General features: G+C 41.0%; 1 protein-coding gene across 1 annotated transcript in view; it reads right to left on the reverse strand.

Annotated features, from left to right (window-relative positions):
• Nucleotides 1-22,008, reverse strand: part of MTUS2 (microtubule associated tumor suppressor candidate 2) — a 276,397-nt gene that overhangs the window by 73,040 nt on the left and 181,349 nt on the right. The window contains exon 6 of the mRNA XM_018555472.1: nt 19,507-19,718. Within this exon, the coding sequence (XP_018410974.1) occupies nt 19,507-19,718 (212 nt within the window). The remainder of the gene's footprint in view (nt 1-19,506; nt 19,719-22,008) is intronic.

Below are 22,008 nucleotides of genomic sequence, written 5' to 3' on the forward strand. Positions count from 1 at the left end.
CAGCCAATATAGGAAATCCGTTGGCACATGTAAGTATAACTACCAACGGACGACCGAAATCAAGGCAGAATAATAACAATAAAAATAGTGGGGAACAACAAGGTAGTAAACTTTTGTCCCACAAAAAGAGAGGAATTAAATGTATGTACACCAACGCTAGAAGTCTGGCAAATAAAATAGAGGAGCTTGAAATTAGGCTAATTGAAGAGGACTTCGACATAGTGAGTATAGCGGAAACACGTAGCTTCTCTCTTTAGTTTGTTTAGTTAAGATTTGAAAATGAAAGAGAGAAGCTGACTGGTTGCCGTGCACAGCTGCTCTAAATTTTGTCTGCCCCAGTTTTGATAAATTCCCCCCATTCTATTTGTAATTTTAATTAGAATTGAATATAACTCCTTACTATAAATATATGCATGCCTTACACCCGGCAAAGGAACACAGCACAGTGTACGTGACTAATGGGTCCTGTCATTGAAAAGTTTATTGATCTTCCTCTCCACAGAGTTTTCATTGAAGCCTGGATGATTATGTTTGCACAAGGGCTTGATTTAGCACTTCTGCCTTGCAGCACTGGTTCAAATCCAGGTCAGGACACTAGGTTTCCTCCGGATACTTCTGTTTCCTTCCACACTCCAAAGATGCTGGAAGGTAAATTGGCCCTGTATGCATGTTCAGTGGGCACCTTAGACTGTAAGCTGCTTGAGGGCAGGGACTGATGTGCAGTATGTAAAGCTCTATGTAAATTGTTGGCATTAGGGTTGCCACCTTTTCTTCCAGCGAAACCTGAATACTCTAGCAAAGCACGGACATTTTTGGGGGAGAATGAGTCGCGGTTTATTCATATGTAAATAGCACCACCCATTAAAATGTAATTATCACAATGGAGACTATTTTCAGTGGGTGGCCAGTAGCTTTTATCTTCATTTTGGTTGCCCCTGTCTGCCTGACATCTTCTTTCCGGGTTTCAGCTGCCATGAAACCCGGACACAGTATCCAAAACACGGACTGTCTGGGTGAATACCGCACAGGTGGCAACACTAGTTGGCACTATATAAATACCTGTAATACATTACACAGTTACACAGCTAGTTTTCCAGTTTGTAGAAAAACAATTTGATGACCAGGGACAAGGTATTCTTAGGACTCATGTTATATGTGCAGACTGTTATCTTTGCCATTCTGTCATCATGTAAGTTTTCCCCCAGTATTAGTCTGAGGTCACCATGATAGGGCTCAGAGGGGTTTTACAGGTTTACAGGAAGACAGAGAGCTTTTAGTAAATTGGTTCCATTGCACAGAGCCACTGTATTGTCTCATATGTACAGTAATATGTATATATTACATCTACGATTCCACATTAGAGTGATGGCTCATCATATGACATCGCCATGCTGACATAGTATAGCTGTATTACTCTTTCTTCTCCTTCATTACATTAAATAAATGTAAGGGGGAATGTAATGAGGTCAATTTTCCAGTCATCATATTAAAACATTAAACAAATCATGATTCATTATATTTTGGGCTTGTAACAGGAAATTAACCCCATCTAACAACATTGGAAATCTAGTCTGTGGTGATAACCTGGTTCTGTGGGTTCTGAGCAGCAAAGTAGCCAATAGTTGCATCGGGGGGAATTTATCAAAACTGTAGCAGACAGAATCTGGAACAGTTGCCCATAGTAACCAATCAGCTTCTCTCTTCAGTTTGTTCAGTTAAGATTTAAATATTAAAGAAAGAAGCTGATTGGCTGTCATGCACAGCTGCTCCAGATTTTGTCTGCTCCAGGTTTGATTGTAAGTTAATAAACTTTTAGAAAAACTGTCCCTCCGTCAGTCTCTTATCTGCACACCACTAGAAGCTGCCTGTAGAGTCCTATGTAGAGTCGTTTTGCAGCATTACTTTTAGATATGCTTTGTGGATGGGAACACGTATGCTAAGGTAAAATCAGCACTTAGGCTAGGTTCACACATTGGTGCGTTTCTTCAGCTAATTTTTTTGCGCGTTTTTTAGCATATTTTTTCATTCAGTGAAACGCGCGTGTGACGCTTGTTTTTATACCTCCCTGGCGGTATGATTTTTAAAAAAAATTTCCTTTATTTTCTCTATCTTTTTTTCCCGTTTTTTTCTTTTAAACTTCCCGCCGGTTCCGCCCCCTTGCCGCTCGCAAGGGACGGAACCCGGAAGTCCTACGCTGTATTCCCGAGTGTGGCTCGGGGTTATCGCTTTGTTACCCGCGAGCCACACTCGGGAATACCAATGGATACGCGTGGAAAACGCCCCAAAGAAGCTCCTGTACTTGTTTGGGCGTAGGGCGTTTTTCAGCGCGTTTCCACAGGCTAAAATACGCCCAGGTGGGAACCATGCCCATAGGGATTCATGGGATTTCACTTGCTGAGTTCTTTTCAGTGCTGAAAAAAGCCCAGGTTTGAACCCAGCCTTAGCCCTTGCAGAGCAGGGGTAGACCCAACACTAGGGAAAGTATTTAAAATGCCCAGCATTCTTCTTTAAGTGATCAGATATGCTAATGCTGCAATAGGAATAAGCAGTTCCTGCTTGATGAATCTGCTTTAAAACTGATTTGTCTCTGTATTAATGATTCTATGTGGCACCACACTTATAGGAAACTGTATTGCTCGTCTATCGTTTGCTTGTCACAAGAACATAATAACTTGGATAAAATGTTCTGGTCATTCTGATAAATGCAACACATAATCAACCTGTTTCCCCGTTCTCTTGCTGACTTTTGTACTCGTCTCTGGAGAATATTGTGATGCTTTTACTGTCCAATGTCATTTAGTGCAAGTAAAGGGAGGTGAAGAAATGTCCGCAGAGGCGAGGTGACAGGTGTCATCGCTGATCTCAGACAACTTTCATTTGCTAAAAGGGTGCTCGCTCTGAGCTAAGTGTCTAATGAACGCCCATCATTAGCTGACCATTACTGGCAAAGCATTAAAAGAAGATGAAAAGCAAAAAAGGAAGCAAAGGCAAAACAAGGAATTGAGGCTGAAATTCAATTCTATACTTATAAAATTAAATATACTATTGTGTTACTCCATATATTTCCTAGATAAAAAATCAGCAATCCTAAAGTCATGCTTTCTGTGCAGCTAGGGCTTCATTTATAAAACTAGAAGGCTGACGAGTATAGGAATTTTGTATACATGTCAGTACCATCTATGGGCGCTAGTGCCATGCGATATGTCTACAGGTATGGCCAAAGGAAAACTGCAGAGGAAAAGAAAAGAGAAGTCGCAGTGTTTCCTAGTATTATATCAAAGTAGACTACACTCCCATCGTATATGTCCCCTACTGTTCTTTGACAGTCGTTTAAGAGCTAGCCTACTGGCATGTCTATGGCGGAACAGGGGATTGGAATTAAAGTGGAAGCAAAGTTATAAATAAAACAAATTGCTGGGAGGTCGGGATTATTGCAAAATCTTTTCTGCAAAAAAAAAAAAAAAGAATCTTCCCCCAGTGATTTTGTTATTTTCTGTGTAAGCCAATCTGGGCCTGATGTGGGGAATGATATAACCATGGGTGTCACTAGGCCGCATGTCACCCAGTGCGTCCGCCGGATGTCACCTGGAGCATGTAGTTACGCACGTGCATAATGAGGTCATGTGCACTTCCCTGCCAGCGTCCATTACCAAGAGAGGAGGAGACATTCATCTGATAGGATAAGGTATGCCACCAGGTCCTCTCCTTTCTCATGCAGCTGTCGGGCTCTCAGTTCATGACCGAGTACCCGACTTTTTAGAGTGGGTGATACCAAAATGACTGCCAATCATTTTGGTGTCACCCCCACTGATGGTGTTACCCAGTGCGGGTTGCACCACCCACATCCCCCTTGTGATGCCACTGCACACAGGAGTTACATCATCAGTGGCCACCCAATGGCTGAAGAGAATGCCTGGGAACAGGAAAGTGTTGGCAGTGGAGATGATGACCGAAGATCAAAGATTGATCCAATAGCACATGTACAGTGTTGTTGTGCATACATGGGGCAAAAACCGACCCTTCATACAGTAGTTTACTGTATGTAAGCCCATCCCTGATTGCTGGAGCAAAAGAAAAAACCTAATCTATATGCCCATTTTTACTTAACTAAAGCTGTGATCACACCAAGCGCAGAGCAGGTGCAGAGCAGATCAGTTGCAGGCCGGATCAAAACTGCGTCCAATGTATTCCAATGGTATTTTTTGCTCCAGTTCACATCGCAGCATGCAGTTCCAGAGCAGGTCCAGAGCAGGTGAAAAAACTGCAGCAGGCCCTATTTTACCTGCTCTGGATCTGCTCTGGATCTGCAAACGCATCTGCAAACACATGCAACTGCCTGGAACGCACTGAAAGCCCATTTTAAACTTTAATTATTTTTTTTAGCCAAAAACGCGTCAAAAACGCATCAAAAAATGCATCTAAAAGACTGGCGTGCGTGTGCAGAAACCTGACCGGATGTGAACAAGGCCTAAAGCTGCGATCACGCGATCTTCCTGTACCAAGTCTTCTCTCTTTCCTTGTTTAAATCCAATGCCCTCCACTCGGGGTTATCGCTTTGTTAACCGCGAGCCACACTCGGGAATACCAATGGATACGCGTGGAAAACGCCCCAAAGAAGCTCCTGTACTTGTTTGGGCGTAGGGCGTTTTTCAGCGCGTTTCCACAGGCTAAAATACGCCCAGGTGGGAACCATGCCCATAGGGATTCATGGGATTTCACTTGCTGAGTTCTTTTCAGTGCTGAAAAAAGCCCAGGTTTGAACCCAGCCTTAGCCCTTGCAGAGCAGGGGTAGACCCAACACTAGGGAAAGTATTTAAAATGCCCAGCATTCTTCTTTAAGTGATCAGATATGCTAATGCTGCAATAGGAATAAGCAGTTCCTGCTTGATGAATCTGCTTTAAAACTGATTTGTCTCTTCATTAATGATTCTATGTGGCACCACACTTATAGGAAACTGTATTGCTCGTCTATCGTTTGCTTGTCACAAGAACATAATAACTTGGATAAAATGTTCTGGTCATTCTGATAAATGCAACACATAATCAACCTGTTTCCCCGTTCTCTTGCTGACTTTTGTACTCGTCTCTGGAGAATATTGTGATGCTTTTACTGTCCAATGTCATTTAGTGCAAGTAAAGGGAGGTGAAGAAATGTCCGCAGAGGCGAGGTGACAGGTGTCATCGCTGATCTCAGACAACTTTCATTTGCTAAAAGGGTGCTCGCTCTGAGCTAAGTGTCTAATGAACGCCCATCATTAGCTGACCATTACTGGCAAAGCATTAAAAGAAGATGAAAAGCAAAAAAGGAAGCAAAGGCAAAACAAGGAATTGAGGCTGAAATTCAATTCTATACTTATAAAATTAAATATACTATTGTGTTACTCCATATATTTCCTAGATAAAAAATCAGCAATCCTAAAGTCATGCTTTCTGTGCAGCTAGGGCTTCATTTATAAAACTAGAAGGCTGACGAGTATAGGAATTTTGTATACATGTCAGTACCATCTATGGGCGCTAGTGCCATGCGATATGTCTACAGGTATGGCCAAAGGAAAACTGCAGAGGAAAAGAAAAGAGAAGTCGCAGTGTTTCCTAGTATTATATCAAAGTAGACTACACTCCCATCGTATATGTCCCCTACTGTTCTTTGACAGTCGTTTAAGAGCTAGCCTACTGGCATGTCTATGGCGGAACAGGGGATTGGAATTAAAGTGGAAGCAAAGTTATAAATAAAACAAATTGCTGGGAGGTCGGGATTATTGCAAAATCTTTTCTGCAAAAAAAAAAAAAAAGAATCTTCCCCCAGTGATTTTGTTATTTTCTGTGTAAGCCAATCTGGGCCTGATGTGGGGAATGATATAACCATGGGTGTCACTAGGCCGCATGTCACCCAGTGCGTCCGCCGGATGTCACCTGGAGCATGTAGTTACGCACGTGCATAATGAGGTCATGTGCACTTCCCTGCCAGCGTCCATTACCAAGAGAGGAGGAGACATTCATCTGATAGGATAAGGTATGCCACCAGGTCCTCTCCTTTCTCATGCAGCTGTCGGGCTCTCAGTTCATGACCGAGTACCCGACTTTTTAGAGTGGGTGATACCAAAATGACTGCCAATCATTTTGGTGTCACCCCCACTGATGGTGTTACCCAGTGCGGGTTGCACCACCCACATCCCCCTTGTGATGCCACTGCACACAGGAGTTACATCATCAGTGGCCACCCAATGGCTGAAGAGAATGCCTGGGAACAGGAAAGTGTTGGCAGTGGAGATGATGACCGAAGATCAAAGATTGATCCAATAGCACATGTACAGTGTTGTTGTGCATACATGGGGCAAAAACCGACCCTTCATACAGTAGTTTACTGTATGTAAGCCCATCCCTGATTGCTGGAGCAAAAGAAAAAACCTAATCTATATGCCCATTTTTACTTAACTAAAGCTGTGATCACACCAAGCGCAGAGCAGGTGCAGAGCAGATCAGTTGCAGGCCGGATCAAAACTGCGTCCAATGTATTCCAATGGTATTTTTTGCTCCAGTTCACATCGCAGCATGCAGTTCCAGAGCAGGTCCAGAGCAGGTGAAAAAACTGCAGCAGGCCCTATTTTACCTGCTCTGGATCTGCTCTGGATCTGCAAACGCATCTGCAAACACATGCAACTGCCTGGAACGCACTGAAAGCCCATTTTAAACTTTAATTATTTTTTTTAGCCAAAAACGCGTCAAAAACGCATCAAAAAATGCATCTAAAAGACTGGCGTGCGTGTGCAGAAACCTGACCGGATGTGAACAAGGCCTAAAGCTGCGATCACGCGATCTTCCTGTACCAAGTCTTCTCTCTTTCCTTGTTTAAATCCAATGCCCTCCTTTTTCAGATAGGCAGTATCATGGACATAGGCAGTGATGTGGACGCTTCCTATTGGCTGTCCAGTGGCAGGGTCCTCGCAGGATCCAGAAGAGAAGTGACATATGCATGACAGTAGGAAACCAACGTTCTCAGGTGCATCTACAGCACTGGATTATCAACCCCCACACCTAAAAATGGCTAAAAGGGACCCGGATGGGGTACTAAGTATATCTTTTTTCAGCAGATAAGAACCTAAAAACATTTGCAGGATGGGTCAGAGGGGGTCATATTTTGCCTGTAATAGGGTTTTAATGGGAAATGGCAGGATCCCTGTCAAGTAATAGTTCTCTAAAGAGAAAAGGTGAAAGTTCATAAACATAACAACAAAGAACTCGTCATGCTTATGGATAACCTTTAAATAAGCCATCTAATGTGACAGCAGCAGTGAAAAAAGAAGGACAGCTTAAATAATCTCCCACACTATTTAAATATCCATTTATGTTGTGATAATACCACCTCTATTATATCAAAAAAATCAATATGCAAATCATTGTAATAACGATAAATAATAAATAGTGAAATGATACAAAGTCTTAACACTCTCTTTTAACTAAAATAAAGTTCATAATCCATTGCAGCTTCTCCTCATTAACTCCAACTACAAACCATTCCTCGTGTTCCACCTCTGTGTATTCAATCTAAAAGCCACTCACCGGAGATTCAGACCATGCAAGTGGTCTATTAGCATTGTAATATCTCCTCTCTCGAATTCCAGGAATAAGAATATTGGCAAATCCTCCAGACGACAATCGTACGATTCTCGGCGGGTTTTCTAGCATGCTGGATCGACAAAAAAAAAAAGTTTCTACTGTACGGTCGCACGCCTTCCATACACATTGCGATTGTCGTAAGATCGCGGGATTTCCCACGATTATTGTACGATAATCGCAAGGTGTATGGGCATCTTTATCCACATCAGATGCAGGTTATGTCATCATATGTGCTCGTCCCTGTCGCGTTTCATCCACAGGACTTTTTCAAAGGACTTTATGAACTTTATTTTAGTTACAACAGACTGTTAAGACTTTGTATTATTTCACTATTTATTATTTATCTTTATTACAACGATTTGCATAATTAATTTTTTGATATCATAGAGGTGGTATTTTCACAACACAAATGGATATTTAAATTGTGTGGGAGATGGCCCACACTATTTACATAGTGTACACTCTACTTTACTATAGTGTACACTATAGGTTGAACTCAATGGACTTGTGTCTTTTTCAACCTGACTAACTATGTAACTAACTACAGTATATATAGCGCGGTGTTTATTCACATTTACATGCTTGATTAATCTTGATATATTTCATCAGTTAAATTAGGTTGATTTAGTATAAATCACATTATTTGACCTTGAACAGACTATTTATTTTCTACAGTGCCACATTTAGTAATATCACTTTATAAGGCAATAATAATAATAATAATAATAATAATAACATACCTTCGAAAATGTCTATAGTCTAAATTTCTATTAAAAAAATTACTATTAAACTATTTCATGTGTAATACTACACTAATCCTTTCATCCAACCTCTGAATGATTGCATTTTATTGTATAAAAAAGGCAGTAGAAAGGAAAAGTTGTTGTGATAAAAAGCACTTGTGGGTCTCATCATTCATTTTTTTTGAGCATGAATTCTTTGTGGCTTACACAAATGTGGTGTGTCCTTTGCCTACATACTTTGTGATAACACGTGTCCCTTTTTTCATCTCAGAACCTTGAGCAGCATTTAATAATGGTACTTTTTGAAGCCTACAGATATCCACTTATATACAGAATAGTTGTGATTGAAGATTTGATTGGACAATGCCCTTACCAGCATGTGTACGCAGCCTTTGCACGATCCCTGCTACTGTACTCTGCACATTATTTGTGATAGGGAAAAGGTGTTGAATGTCACTTTATGTATGAGTAGGTCATTACCCAGTTTGCACCAGGTGCTGAGCTACTGTGTGCTATAAGAATAACCAATTTTTTTAGATCAGAAACACAGAAACCCACACCAAAGTGGTCCTATAACATTATCCACTCATATCACAAAATAACATTGTTTCATCATTGCTCTTAAACATCCGTGGGCCAAACACTGAAGAGATCCTGGAGCAGCGTTTTCTCCAGGAGAAGTAAGTATTTTAGCCTTTCCGTTACTTTTTGATGAAAGATCCTAGCAAAATGGCTAACATAGGTGTATATTAACATGTGAGGTACCTCTTTGATCAACACACCTCTAACCTTGCTATTAGCACAGGGTGGTTGAATGGGCATGCCACCCATCAGTGGGCAAGGTATATTTTGTACTACTCCCACTAACAAGTAATTATGAAATTAACCCAAAGTGTACCTTTCCCCTCCACGAATGGAATGAAGAGGGAAGGTAGGAAACAAACCAGGGACGTGTGGTCAGGGGAGGCAGGTGAGACAGAGCCTCACCTGGTATTATGGAGGAAAAAGATGTCAGCTTCAAGTCTGAATCTGACTGCTTTTTCTCCATTTAGAGCCACTTGTAACATGTTACAGAGCAGGGAAAGCCTCCCCGATGTGTAAACTGTCATGGACGGAGTGCTGCCTGTTAATTACAGGCAGCGCTGCATCTGGCTTTTGACAGCTAAGTTAGGTTACGCTGCAGCGGGCTTCCCCACTGCATGTGTAACCTAACATAGTGAGGACAGACCTACAACAGCCTCTAGTTTGTGTTAGAGGCTTGAGCTCTGTGGATAGTTTGGACCAATGGCAAAGCGCCATTGGTCCAAGCTGTCCAATAAAAAAACAAAAGAAAAAAACCCACTGAGGACATTGATCTAGATGCCTCAGCAGTGACGAGCAAGTGAGGGACAGGGAGGCTCCTCCCTTCCTCCTTCACACTAGCTTGGTGACCGGGGGTGCTTTATCATAATGTGGTGGTGCTTAGGCTGGATTGATGCGTGGCTTCGATGTGCTGGGGCGGGGGTGAAGAATGCCTCACCCAGCACCGAAGGTACCGCACATCACTGAAACAGACATAATATTTGGAAGGATCCCCACACACATACCGGGCAGCAGCATTCCTCTCCATCACCATTGCATTAGATGGTAGGGAATGCACAATTCCCTTTATACAGACCAATGCAGACCAGAAGATGGAAATAACAAAATAAGGGGAGCTGTTCTCCTTTATTTCGGCTTGAAGGGGTTCTACTGGGGATAAAAATATTGGCATTGTCTCTGTGTAGCTCTACATCTTAATGGGTTCAAGAAATCCCTATATTGTAAAAAAAAATTAAAAAAAGAGAAAACAGACCAATGGTTTGTCCTTGTAAAAAGCTGCATGTGCTCATTTTGGGAAGCAAATTACATCTAATCTAATATATTTCTATATCCTTTTTCTACCTGGTTTTCTGCAGGTGCCACTGCAAATGTAACCGTCCTCAACCTTAACAAGCAATTGAGATCATGTGTCTGGGTGGGTTATACCGGGATTTAGGAATTTATTCTATACTGAAGTTCTTTACCTTGCAACTGACAATAATTTTCACATTGTACACTATTAGAAAGCATTAGACGGTTAGCAATATTTGTTTTCCTTGTAATCAGCATTCCAGTGTGCTGTGTGCTTTAAATGAAACTTCTGTGAAGTGATGCTTACAATTGAAGCATGTAGTAATGCACATCCACCTCTAGATGTCAGCAGCGCACCTTTTAAACAAAACTGCATCAAAGCAAAAATCTAAATTTTAGGATTATGTTGGATCATTAGTTTTAGTAACACGATCAAGCACAATACAATGATACAAACTGTTTTACTGTATAATTGAAAAATTCAGCACACTCACATAATCCTTAATCTTGTTTGATATGAAAAATTTTAGCTGCCCTGAAATGAATTAAAGCTGGTTATTCTCTATACTGCTATAATGCTAAAGCAGTGCCAAATGAGAAAATTAGCTATAACAGGTTATAAGGCGTTATAAGATGCCTTGCAAACCATGGACCTATCTGTACAGTGATTAACAGTGGTAATTTTGACCAGTGTTGCCACTCAGTATTAGTCCTAAACGTTCACAAGTTGATGTTATTTATTCCAAAAGTGTGAGAAATATCCTTATAATCCGTATATGATTTCTCACATATTGCATAATCCAACATTTCGGGACCACGCAGGGTCCCTTCATCAGACATGTCACATCTCACATCTCTGCCCTGATGAAGGGACCCTGAGTGGTCCCGAAACGTTGGATAATGCGATATGTGTGACGTTTAGTCCAAATAAATTGACTTTTTTTTAATTTAATTTACGGAGTGCTGGTGATTTCTATAATTCATTGACTGTTGTACAAGGCGCCATTCGTGATTGTTACTGCGAGCACCACTATTTCCACTTGGACCGGAAGTGCTGTAAGAAGTGCAGGGGGACCTACTGTTTTCTGGAATTGGCATACATTACCACACCTTAAACATTTTCTACGATAGATCTAACACAATCCAAGAATTTTAGGAGCGATAGAACTACATTCTGTTATATTTCAGACATGCCATAAATATCCGTAACCATCAATAATCTTATGCAAGATTCATGTTATAACTATGTGGGAGAGAAAACCAGTGGGGCCTCATTAATTACTGATCCAGCAGTGCACCTGACCTTTCTATAGCAGTTTAGGTGCAGCATCCACAGACCTCCAGTCATTAAGTAAAAAATCATTACTCTCTATTGGATTACACTTCCCAATAAGTGCCATTGACTGCTTGGCTTCCAGAGAAAGTTAGGATCATTATTGTGAGTTGTGCTTTAATAAACCGAGAGCTGGTCAAGCAAATTAAATGCTTAGATGTTGACGCTTTAAGAAGAATGATATCTGCTTTTTGCCGGCTACTGAACCTTAGGTATCCCAGAGGATCTCATCAATAGAAAGAAACAGTAATGGGTTCATGCACATCAGCTTGTGCACTATTCATGAACATATCAATCTGGCCATTTGTAGGGTGAGACAAATGCCTTTGAACCCAGCAATTTTGCTAACAAGAATCTGTGATGCTGGTGTTCAAATTCACTCATGTCACTTCCCTGTATAGGGAAATTTAGTTTGATTGATCTCTGGTTTTCCCTTACATCTGAACTTGAATGAGTAAAAAAAAACCTAACAGCAAGCAGTCAATATTTAAATGCGTTTAATAATGTATTATATTGAGATTTATTACAAAATGAGACAAAACTTAGCAACTAATCAGGTTCGAATCTGAACTGGAAAATGACAGAGAATGGAATATTGGAATGGTCTTGTACAGAGGTAGAGGACACATCAGTGGGGGGTATTGCTGTCATTTGTACACATGCAGGAAATGTTGACAAATGTGCACACTTTTAAAAATAGCGTGAGTTTAGATGTGATATAACCGTGATTTTATTTTTGATCTGATGCATTGAACAAAATTGAGGAAGGCCAAGTATAGTAGAAGGGGCAACCAGTGTCATGTTTAGGAGATTGCTTTTAAAGATCAAGCAGGATAGCAGTGTGGCTGTGCGTAGTTTTATAAATAACTGAAAAAAACACTGGCTCATGTACAGTGAGCACTTTCTTTGTCCTACATATATCTCTCATATCTGTCAAAAGCTCCTATTTATATTTGTCATCCTTAAAAGCTCCCATTTATGCTGGCCTCTACTGCCTGACCTCTACTGCACATGCCTCGCCATGTTTTGTGGTATGTAGATTCAAACAAGAACACACTGTTGTGCGCATCTAAGATCAAGCAGTAGTAGAACAAAACAGGCATATGTCCCTATGGCGCTTTATAAATCCTGTATAATAACAATAATAATAGCAATAATGCTGTATGAGATGTACATAGAAGCGGTTTGCAGCAAGCAGTCAGTAGTGTCACACAATAGTGTCCTGAGAGCTGCATAAATACACACTGAACAAGAAGAAAATACCCAACATAGTTATCTATATAACCCAGGGATAGGTAATCACCGAAATGAAAATTTGAAAACCGAAATGATACCAAAATGTCAGGTTGAAGCTTAAAATGTTTTTTATTCTAACTTTTTCACATTTTTAAAAATATTTTATTTATTTTTTATAAACTTTTTAATTTTTGTAATATTTTATTTGTATTTAATAATTCATTTTTATTAAATATTTTTATGTTTTACTTTACTTTACAGTGGTGGACCTATGGAACAATGGGCCATGGTGCAAGATTTTTTTTGGGCCCCCCTCCCCGGCTCTTACAATGCCCGCCCTGCCCACCTACAGCCGTTACCATTCTGCATTTCTGTATAGAGGACTGCAACTCCTAGCAATACTGTATACAGAAATGCAGAATAGTAACGGATATAGAGAACTACAACTCCCAGCAATACTCTCTAAAAAAAAGCAGAATGGTAACGGCTATAGGGGATTACAACTCCCAGCAATACTCTCTAAAGAAATGCAGAATGGTAACGGCTATAGGGAACTACAACTTCCAGCAATACTCTCGACAGGAACGCAGAATTATAACGGCTACAGGGGACTACAACTCCCAGCATTACTCTCTACAGAAATGCGGAATGATAACGGCTATATGGGACTACTAGGGGACTACAACTTCCAACATTACTCTCTACAGAAACGCAGAATGGTAACGGCTATAGGGGACTACAACTTCCAACATTACTCTCTACAGAAACGCAGAATGGTAACGGCTATAGGGGACTACAACTTCCAGCATTACTCTCTACAGAAATGCAGAATGGTAACGGCTATAGGGGACTACAACTTCCAGCATTACTCTCTACAGAAATGCAGAATGGTAACGGCTATAGGGGACTACAACTTCCAGCATTACTCTCTACAGAAATGCAGAATGGTAATGGCTATAGGGGACTACAACTTCCAGCATTACTCTCTACAGAAATGCAGAATGGTAATGGCTATAGGGGACTACAACTTCCAGCATTACTCTCTACAGAAATGCAGAATAACTCCATCAGTTATAGAGGACTACAAAAAACATATCACAGAACTTAGGCACATACAGAAGATAAAAGCTTCACCTCACCTCACCTCCTCCTCCGCGGCAGGAACACCATGTAGCTGGGAGAGGCGGTGGGCTGTGTGATCAGGAAGCTGCTCACTGGGTCCTCCCGATCGAGGCACTAGTGCTGCCTCACTGTTTGCTTCCAGGCTGCTCTGCCTCATGGCCGTGCGGCCGTTTGGGCATGTGGCCGGACGGACGAACGGTTCGGCGGCCGCCCCCACCATCTTCTCTCCTACCTTGCTTGGGTCTGCTGGGCCCCCCCAGGCTCAGGCCCCGGTGCAGCCGCAGCGGCGGTAGATCCGCCCCTGCTTACAATTCATTCATAATTGAGGATATAGTCGACATGCTATGTCCTCAGTTATGTACAAACACTCAGCGATCACTGTTGGCTTAGTGTCCATCCTGACAGCTGTCACAGAAGGTTGGGCAGGGCGGTGCGGAAGGAGAGCTCAGCCTCTTGTGACAGCAATGACAGCTGTCTCCGCTCACACCGCCGCTCTCCATCCTGACACGCTGTCATGGGAGGCTGGGCGGGGCAGTGCGGAAGGAGAGCGCAGCCTCCTGTGACAGCAATGGCTGTCTCCGCCCCACACCGCTCTCCCGATCTGTGACAGGAGGCTGAGTAGTGCGGGGAGGAGAGATGCCGGCTGCTCACAGCGCTCTCCTCCCGCAGCACTCGGCCGCCTGTGACAGTTTCTCTCCCCTCCGCTGGAACACAGAGCAGCGCCCAGCGGGGAGGAGAGAAAGAATGGATGCACCGCTTTTTCGGACAGAGAATTGCACTTTCGGCATTTTTCCAAAAGTGCCATTTTCGGCCGATATTTATCAGTGCATCCCTAGTAATTACAATTAAACTATGGATCATAAGTAATGCTTACAAACTACCCTGCTGGTTAATGTTTACCAGTCCCTGATGGATGACATCACCATTCCACATTGCACAGTAGAGAGCAGCTGCCCAAGCTGCTACATACACAGACAGCATTTTATTTTCTAGTTTATGGAATTTATGGCTACAGCAGCATTTAAGAAGAATGGGAAATTGATCTCTTACATTTGTAACCCTGGCTGGCATCCCCTTTAAGCAGAGGAAGCCACACAGCCAGGGCATCATCACCGCTTTGTCACGGCATCCTTTTCCTTGAATTATTTTGGAAAGGCCACCAAGAGAGGGGAGGGATAGCACTGCGACTGGCCGCAGCAGCGACAGGGAATTGAAGCCCTCCTGACCCACATGAACTATAGAGGGGAGTGCCATGAGCGGCACAGAGCCTGCCCAGAGAGAGTGAGTAGCTGTTCTAAGTGGGAGGGTGGTGCTACAGTGCTTAGTCATCTATGTGGACACTAAATACAGGCTCAGGCTTGACAGGGGGGGCCCACATAATTGCGGGCTATCTCTTGTCTGGCTCCTAGAGACGTGTGAGGCATATAGAGACAGAGCGGCCTGTGATGCATTTGCCCTCATCCAGCTGTTTGAGAAAGTGTTCATCAACTTCTGTCCAGAGGACACCTGCACAGCAAGAGTGTGGTGAAAGGCCTCTGACCCCCCTATATGTACTGAACTTGTTTGTTGTAATTGGGACTCTCCTGCTGCCAGCAGAGCTCTGTCTAAAGGGAATTGCACCACCCTTTGGGCACTGTGGGGGATTTCCTTCACTTGTGAAGTACCCTCACTTAAAGGGTGAGCTTTTTAACATAAAGTCTAAGGGCCCCACCGCCAGCAGTACTTTGTACTTATTCCCCACCGGCAATTGTTAGATGGGGCCTAAAAACTGTAGATCATTCTCACTGTTAATTACATTCCCTTATATTTGCCTTTAGGGAAAATGTACTGTTGTGGTTGTTTTATCAATAGCAGCTTGGTTGTTCCCCTCTCATCTGCCCAGTGCATTTTGGCAAAGCCAACAAGGGGATAAAAGGGAATAAGTGTCTTGTACCTTTATGTAACTTTGTTTCTGTGGTTACTATCATGTTGACCTTGTCATTGTTCAAACTGTTTAATTGGCACTTCCCTTACAGAGCTTATTCCTGCTTAATAAAGCACATTTCATTATCATAGTGTCACTGCTGGTATGTCAGTGAGTTATCAGGTCAAGTTAAGGGTGGGTCACCACTGGGAAGGGCATCAGAACTCTACATTCTAGCAGCCCCTTAGGGAGTCATTATTACACAAAAATTGATTGAAAGGTTGTACAGATATTGTATGTTTGGCTTTAGTGGGAAGGTCTTTCAGGTTATTTTAGTACTGTATGCAGAATTAGGAATTGGAGTATATTGGGCCATTCTTACTAAATGTGTAAGTATGTACCTACTTGATGGTATTCTCTCCGAAAATACAGGTAATTTTAACTTTTCTTTCTGAGGCATGTTATCATCTGAAAATATTGTTTTGACAACATTGAGACACTTATTTATCATGTGACATACAAAATCCGTAGTACTGTCCTAAAGTAAACAGATAGAGCAAAAAAGGAAAAAAATAATCATACCACCAGGGAGGTTAAAAGAGGCGTGAAAGAAGCCATTTATGTAAAAATAGAGAAGCCAAGCTTGAATAGAAGTGGGGGGAGACATCTATTGTCTGCTACATACAATGCTGTTTTAACACTTCTCTCTGGGCAGGTTAATAACACCTCCTAACTCCAGTTATGCAAATGCATTCAGCATATGGTTGTGATTAACAGATTCTGTGGATTGGAGCAACATTCACCATATTTATTCCCAGATAATTTTTCCACAAGTCATTTTGAATTGAGAAAGCTGGTTGGATGTCCAGTGAAACGTCTTCAAAAAAAAAATACAGCAGGTCCAGTTGCCTTGACTTATTTTTTACAGATGGGTTTTAACTTGATATTTGCCTGTTCCCAGTACACCAGAGCACAGACTGGGAGAGGGAGAAGCAGCACAAGGAGCCAATCATTTGTACTGAGAGTAGAGTAACAGAGAAATAAGCTCATCAGTTTGCTGTCTCTCCTTCCACTGTCCAGTAACGGTGGTTGTGGTTGTGGTGGTGGGTGTCCGGAGTTCAACTTTAACTCTATAGATCATGCTTTTTTAGAAAATATGACCATTTGGGAGAGTCTGTTGTGCTCTTTTTAATGTCATGCTTTTAAAATAGAAAACCTGGTTCAGCCATCTGTGGTAGCAAATAGAATTCAACCCCAAGAATTAAAAAAGTTAAAACCGTGAAATCGAGTCCTTTATTTCCTGCACATTTTGCATTAGTATTTGGTGTAATAAGAATACAAATCTGTAAATATTGTTTCCTGTTCTGCAGTAACACACAGACATTGTAGAATTTCTGAATGTCATGTATGGTAATACATGTCAACGTGATGGTCAATACATACACACAGGTCTGTCCTCCCAGGAGCTCATTTGTATTTCTGTCTTGTATTCTCTGCTTCTAGAACACTTGAGCTGTCTTCTTCAATTTCCCTCCCACTCCACATATAAATTACTTGCTGGTGTTTTCTTCTTACATGGAACAGACTCAACACACATCTTTCCCTCTGGTTTTATCTGATATATTGCACTTCAAGTAACTCATAATGTCTTCCTAAAAATCTCATTATACAATGTAGGCCTGTATTATTATTAGATTTTCGCAATAATAATTTTTATATATTGCCAGCATGTTCTGCAAATATATATTTCAAGTATTTATACTGGTTACGCAGAAATTTCCAGAGCACATAGAACTGTAGGCTTGTATTATGATTATGATTATGATTATTATTATTTGCATCACTCGTCTTCATATATCAGAACCATATCCTGCAAATCTTTATTTATTTTCACTATTTAAAATATACGGGGCCAACATGTTCCATAGCAATTTACAGAATACATAAGGCCATTCACAACAATTAAATGTCCCTACTGTAGCTCGCCCACACACACTACAAAGCCAATCTGGTAGGGAGCCAAGTAACACAATCCTATACCAATATTAATATGTAGAATGCATTGCTGAGCCCCTTTCAAAAATGCTAGCTGGTCAGCTGTCTCTGTCTTTACATTGAGTTATTAAAAAAACATTCAGCAAGTGAAATCAAAAGTATTGATCAGCATACCTTTTGTGGGTTAATGGTTTAAAAAATATATAAAGAATACACACCCCCCGAAAAAAATCCTGGGCATTTACCCTTTGATTGCAGTGCGGGAGTTGTTACATCGTTAAATTTTTTTCTTCTGTTGAATCCATGATGCCTGTCCTATGTTGACAATACTTCCAGAGTCTGTAGCTCTACAGAAGCAGTGTTGCCACCCTAGGACATGAAGACTGCTGGTTGATTGTGTGCTGGCATGTAAGTGAGGCAAGCCTATCGCATAACTTCTAGCTTCTGTATGCCCTACAGCTATGACATTGATGCTCATAGTGGAAGGCAGAGCACACAGTTGAGTAATGCATGTTTTTTTCCCCCCAAAAGTAATTTTTTTAAGAAGGAACAAAAACATGTGTATTGCCAGTTAGAGTTTACTTACACTTAAAGCTATAGGATCAGTACAAGAGCCAGCTAATGAGTATTCTCCCTAAAATGAGACGTCAGCAATGTAAGGCTCCATATATCTCATAGTGCAGGTTTCATTCTAAGTTATAACAGGAGCTCTGAGGATAGTCATAAAAGTCATAGGGAAACATGCAAACTACATGAAGATAGTGACCTTTGTGGAACTTAAACTCAGAGCTGACGTTTAGCCACTCACCATGATGCCCAAAGAGAGGACATTATGAAAAATTATACAAAGATTAGCATACTGTAACTAGCGTAAAAAACAAGGTTGATGACCCTGCTCACAAGAGCATATAATATCAACTAGGTGGAAGAAGTGACACATGAGTAGAGGTCATGTCTCTCCTATACAACTGCTATTCTTTGCAGCTCTTATGTAATAGGAAATGGAGCTATTTAAATAAATATTAATATATATATATATATAACGCACAGACAAGTGAATAGTAACCCTGTATGAACCATTCACTCAACTAGATTCTGTGAAGGACAGAAATAAAGTACAAACTTATGAAGAGGTGTTGCTGTCCATTGCAACCTCCTTGTAGTAAACTGAAGATAGATAATAGAGGGGCAAATTGGGCAACAGTATTAAGTGAGATATTGTGATATTAACCATATCAGCCAATCAAACATTTTTCTTAAAGATCTTCAAAATAACAACAAAGCCACCTTTAGACAAGTTTAGTAATGGAAATCTATGAACAGATACGTCTAGATAATTGCCGGCTTTGTATTCTTTGCATACCTTATCCTTCTATTCCTGCCCATTTTTCTCACAGCGGCCATTTTTACTAAGGGCAGATGAATCCATCTCCCTTTACTTCCCGGAACTCTGGCACATGTGACTAGGACATGTAACCATGCTAATCAACTCGGGAGGAAAATGCAGAGCTGCATGCTGATGTTTTTTTTAGTCAAAGAAGGTAAAAGTCCACTTTAAAACTCCCTTGTCTGCACTCCACGTATCAGCAATTGTCTACAAACAAATGTATTTTTAGTTTGGGAGATATTCTAAAAGGTAATAAAACAGCTGACACGAATTATGTGAAGAAACTTTGTTTCCTTACCTTACTAAAGAAATATTGTGTTGTCACTGCAAATACCACAAATGCGCAGCTTGCTTTTTTAAACTCTTCTCGTATAAACAGAAGTTCCTTAGTCTTCTCCTCACATTTCTCCTTCAGCCTGTGTGCACAGTGGCGTTCTGGATCTCTGATGGGTGCCTCAGACTTGGCAGGATAACCGTTCTTCACAATGCTTGGCTTCAGCTTGGGGTGTCCTGGAAGGCATAAAAACAATTTGTAGCTATAGCAGGCTATTTTTACATGTGCAAATTTAGCGTGCTAAAGATGATTTAGAGGTTTTTCTTATCACTCATAAAAAATTAGAAAGTCTGTCCACCACTTCCTCTCTAGCACTAGCATTTATTCCTTCTTTTCTAGTCCTCCTACCAATACTAGGGCTCCTTTCTTGACCCGATGGGAACAGGACCTTTAGACCTCCTGTACAGATGAACAATGTCACAAAATCATTCACTTCATCATGAAGGCCTCCATCTGTTCGAAACATCAGGAGACTAACTATAAACTTCTTACTAGATGGTATCGGACACTGGCCATACTACATAAGTATTATCCTGGGGTCCCAGATGTTTGCTGGCGCTACCAGTCGGGAGTAGGCAACCAACTTCTCATTTTTTGGACATGCCCGCTTCTATCGCATTTTTGGTCTTCGGTCCGTACCATAGTTTGCAAGTTCAGAGATACGGATCTTCTAGATGACCCGTCCTTTTTCTTATTAAATAATACGTACATGTCGAAAAAGCCTATTCTCACTCTGTAGTTCGCCACCTTCTGGATGCAGCCAAGTCTTGTATTCCGAGCCTTTAGAGGAATACTTCACCCTCCTCAGTGTCTATGTGGATCCAGAGAGTAGAAGAGATCAGAGAGATGGAGGACTTAGTTATGTCCTCAGACAACAGACGTGAGAGGTATTATAGGACATGGTACTATTGGATTGATGGTGGGTTCCTCCTTACTTACTTTCTCTCTACATACTTTTTCCTTTGCTTTCCCCCTTTTAAAAAAAAAATGTTTACCTCTACAGCTAGGATACTGACATCTGGGTTCAACTTGCTCTCCATACTATCAATATGTCAAACACTGAGAATGGCAGCCGCTGGTTGTCTACTTTGGTATTACAAGTATGTTTACTATGCTTACACATTTACACCCTGTTTATTACTTTATGCCTTTACAAGTTTACATCTGTATTGCTAATGTTTTGCTTTGCAACCTTAAAAGAAAAAACTCAAATCAAGAATTTACAAAAAATTAGAAAGCACAAGGAGAACCAAGGAAAAAAAAACAGATCCTGTAATAATTCCATAATATTGGTTTTAGCCAAACTGGACTGGAGTTCTCATTCAATACTCATTTGTGCTGAGCAAGAACCACAGAAGATGACTTGTGTATGTTAATTTGTGCTAGCACGAGAAACATACAGTACTTTTGAATCAGCTCTACACAAAAAGTGAATACTTTCTATAATGACGGAAGGAGCTTAGGCGATTAGGAAGTCCCATGCTGAGTGCAGGAAATGTATTTCAAGGGAACATAAGTAACAATGCAATAGCTGCTACAGCAGATTTTCCTAGGAGCTACTGAAGGTAAAACAAAAAATAATCTTTTCTGGCCAGCTGGATGCAGAAAAGCTTACCTGGAGTGTAATATTCAGTTCTGTATTGGGTATATACTTTGTTAACAAAATGGAAAACCTCACTAAGCCCTTACAGGCCACAGGTACTTTATACCTTAGTGACCGAAGATATTTACTCAGTAGGCTTTTTTGTTACATCTAAAATAAAAAGTGCTTCAAAATATTGATGTAATATATTCTCTGCTCTTAAGATGTAAGCAGCAGAGGGAAACCTAAATTTCATGGCAAAGCTTTGTTTAGGTGAATCTCTTTTGTTATGTGATGAGCAGATGAAAGCTACATTATAAGGCCTCCAGTCCCTTCAATATGACCACAGATCTAGGTGTCTGCTTACAGGACTGCTCCCTCTTTTACTTCTGTATCCGTTTCTGCTGCCATGAGTGTACATACAGTACATGCATGTTTAAAGCAAATCTGTAGTTACAAGTTTTTAAATTATCCAGTTGTGAAGAATAGTAGGAACCTCCAATGGTCTTCATATAGCTGTGAGCAACTGCTCAAATTTTTTTAGGTCACCTTGCCCCATTTTTTATATATCTGATCATTAGTATCATAAGTAATGACAAAGTTACTTCTGAACCAATAGGCTTCTACGTAAAATGCAAAAATTGCTCAGGTCCAAAAGTATTAATACATGTGCAAGAGCTGAAATGGATAAACATTGTCAGCATGCACACTAAGGATATTTCGCCTCACTTATCGTTCTGGACAGAAGGTGAGAGAAAATCTCCTGAGCAGGGTCGCAGACACTGCAGGATTCCTGCTGCAAGTCCTATATACATGAAGTGGTTAAAACAAGCTAAAGTTGTAGTGTCGCCCGATCATTTTAGATAACTTGCAGATCATGCCAT

Source organism: Nanorana parkeri, unplaced genomic scaffold, assembly GCF_000935625.1.
Source record: "Nanorana parkeri isolate BGI_ZX_2015 unplaced genomic scaffold, ASM93562v1 scaffold198, whole genome shotgun sequence".
NCBI classification, from domain to species: domain Eukaryota; kingdom Metazoa; phylum Chordata; class Amphibia; order Anura; family Dicroglossidae; genus Nanorana; species Nanorana parkeri.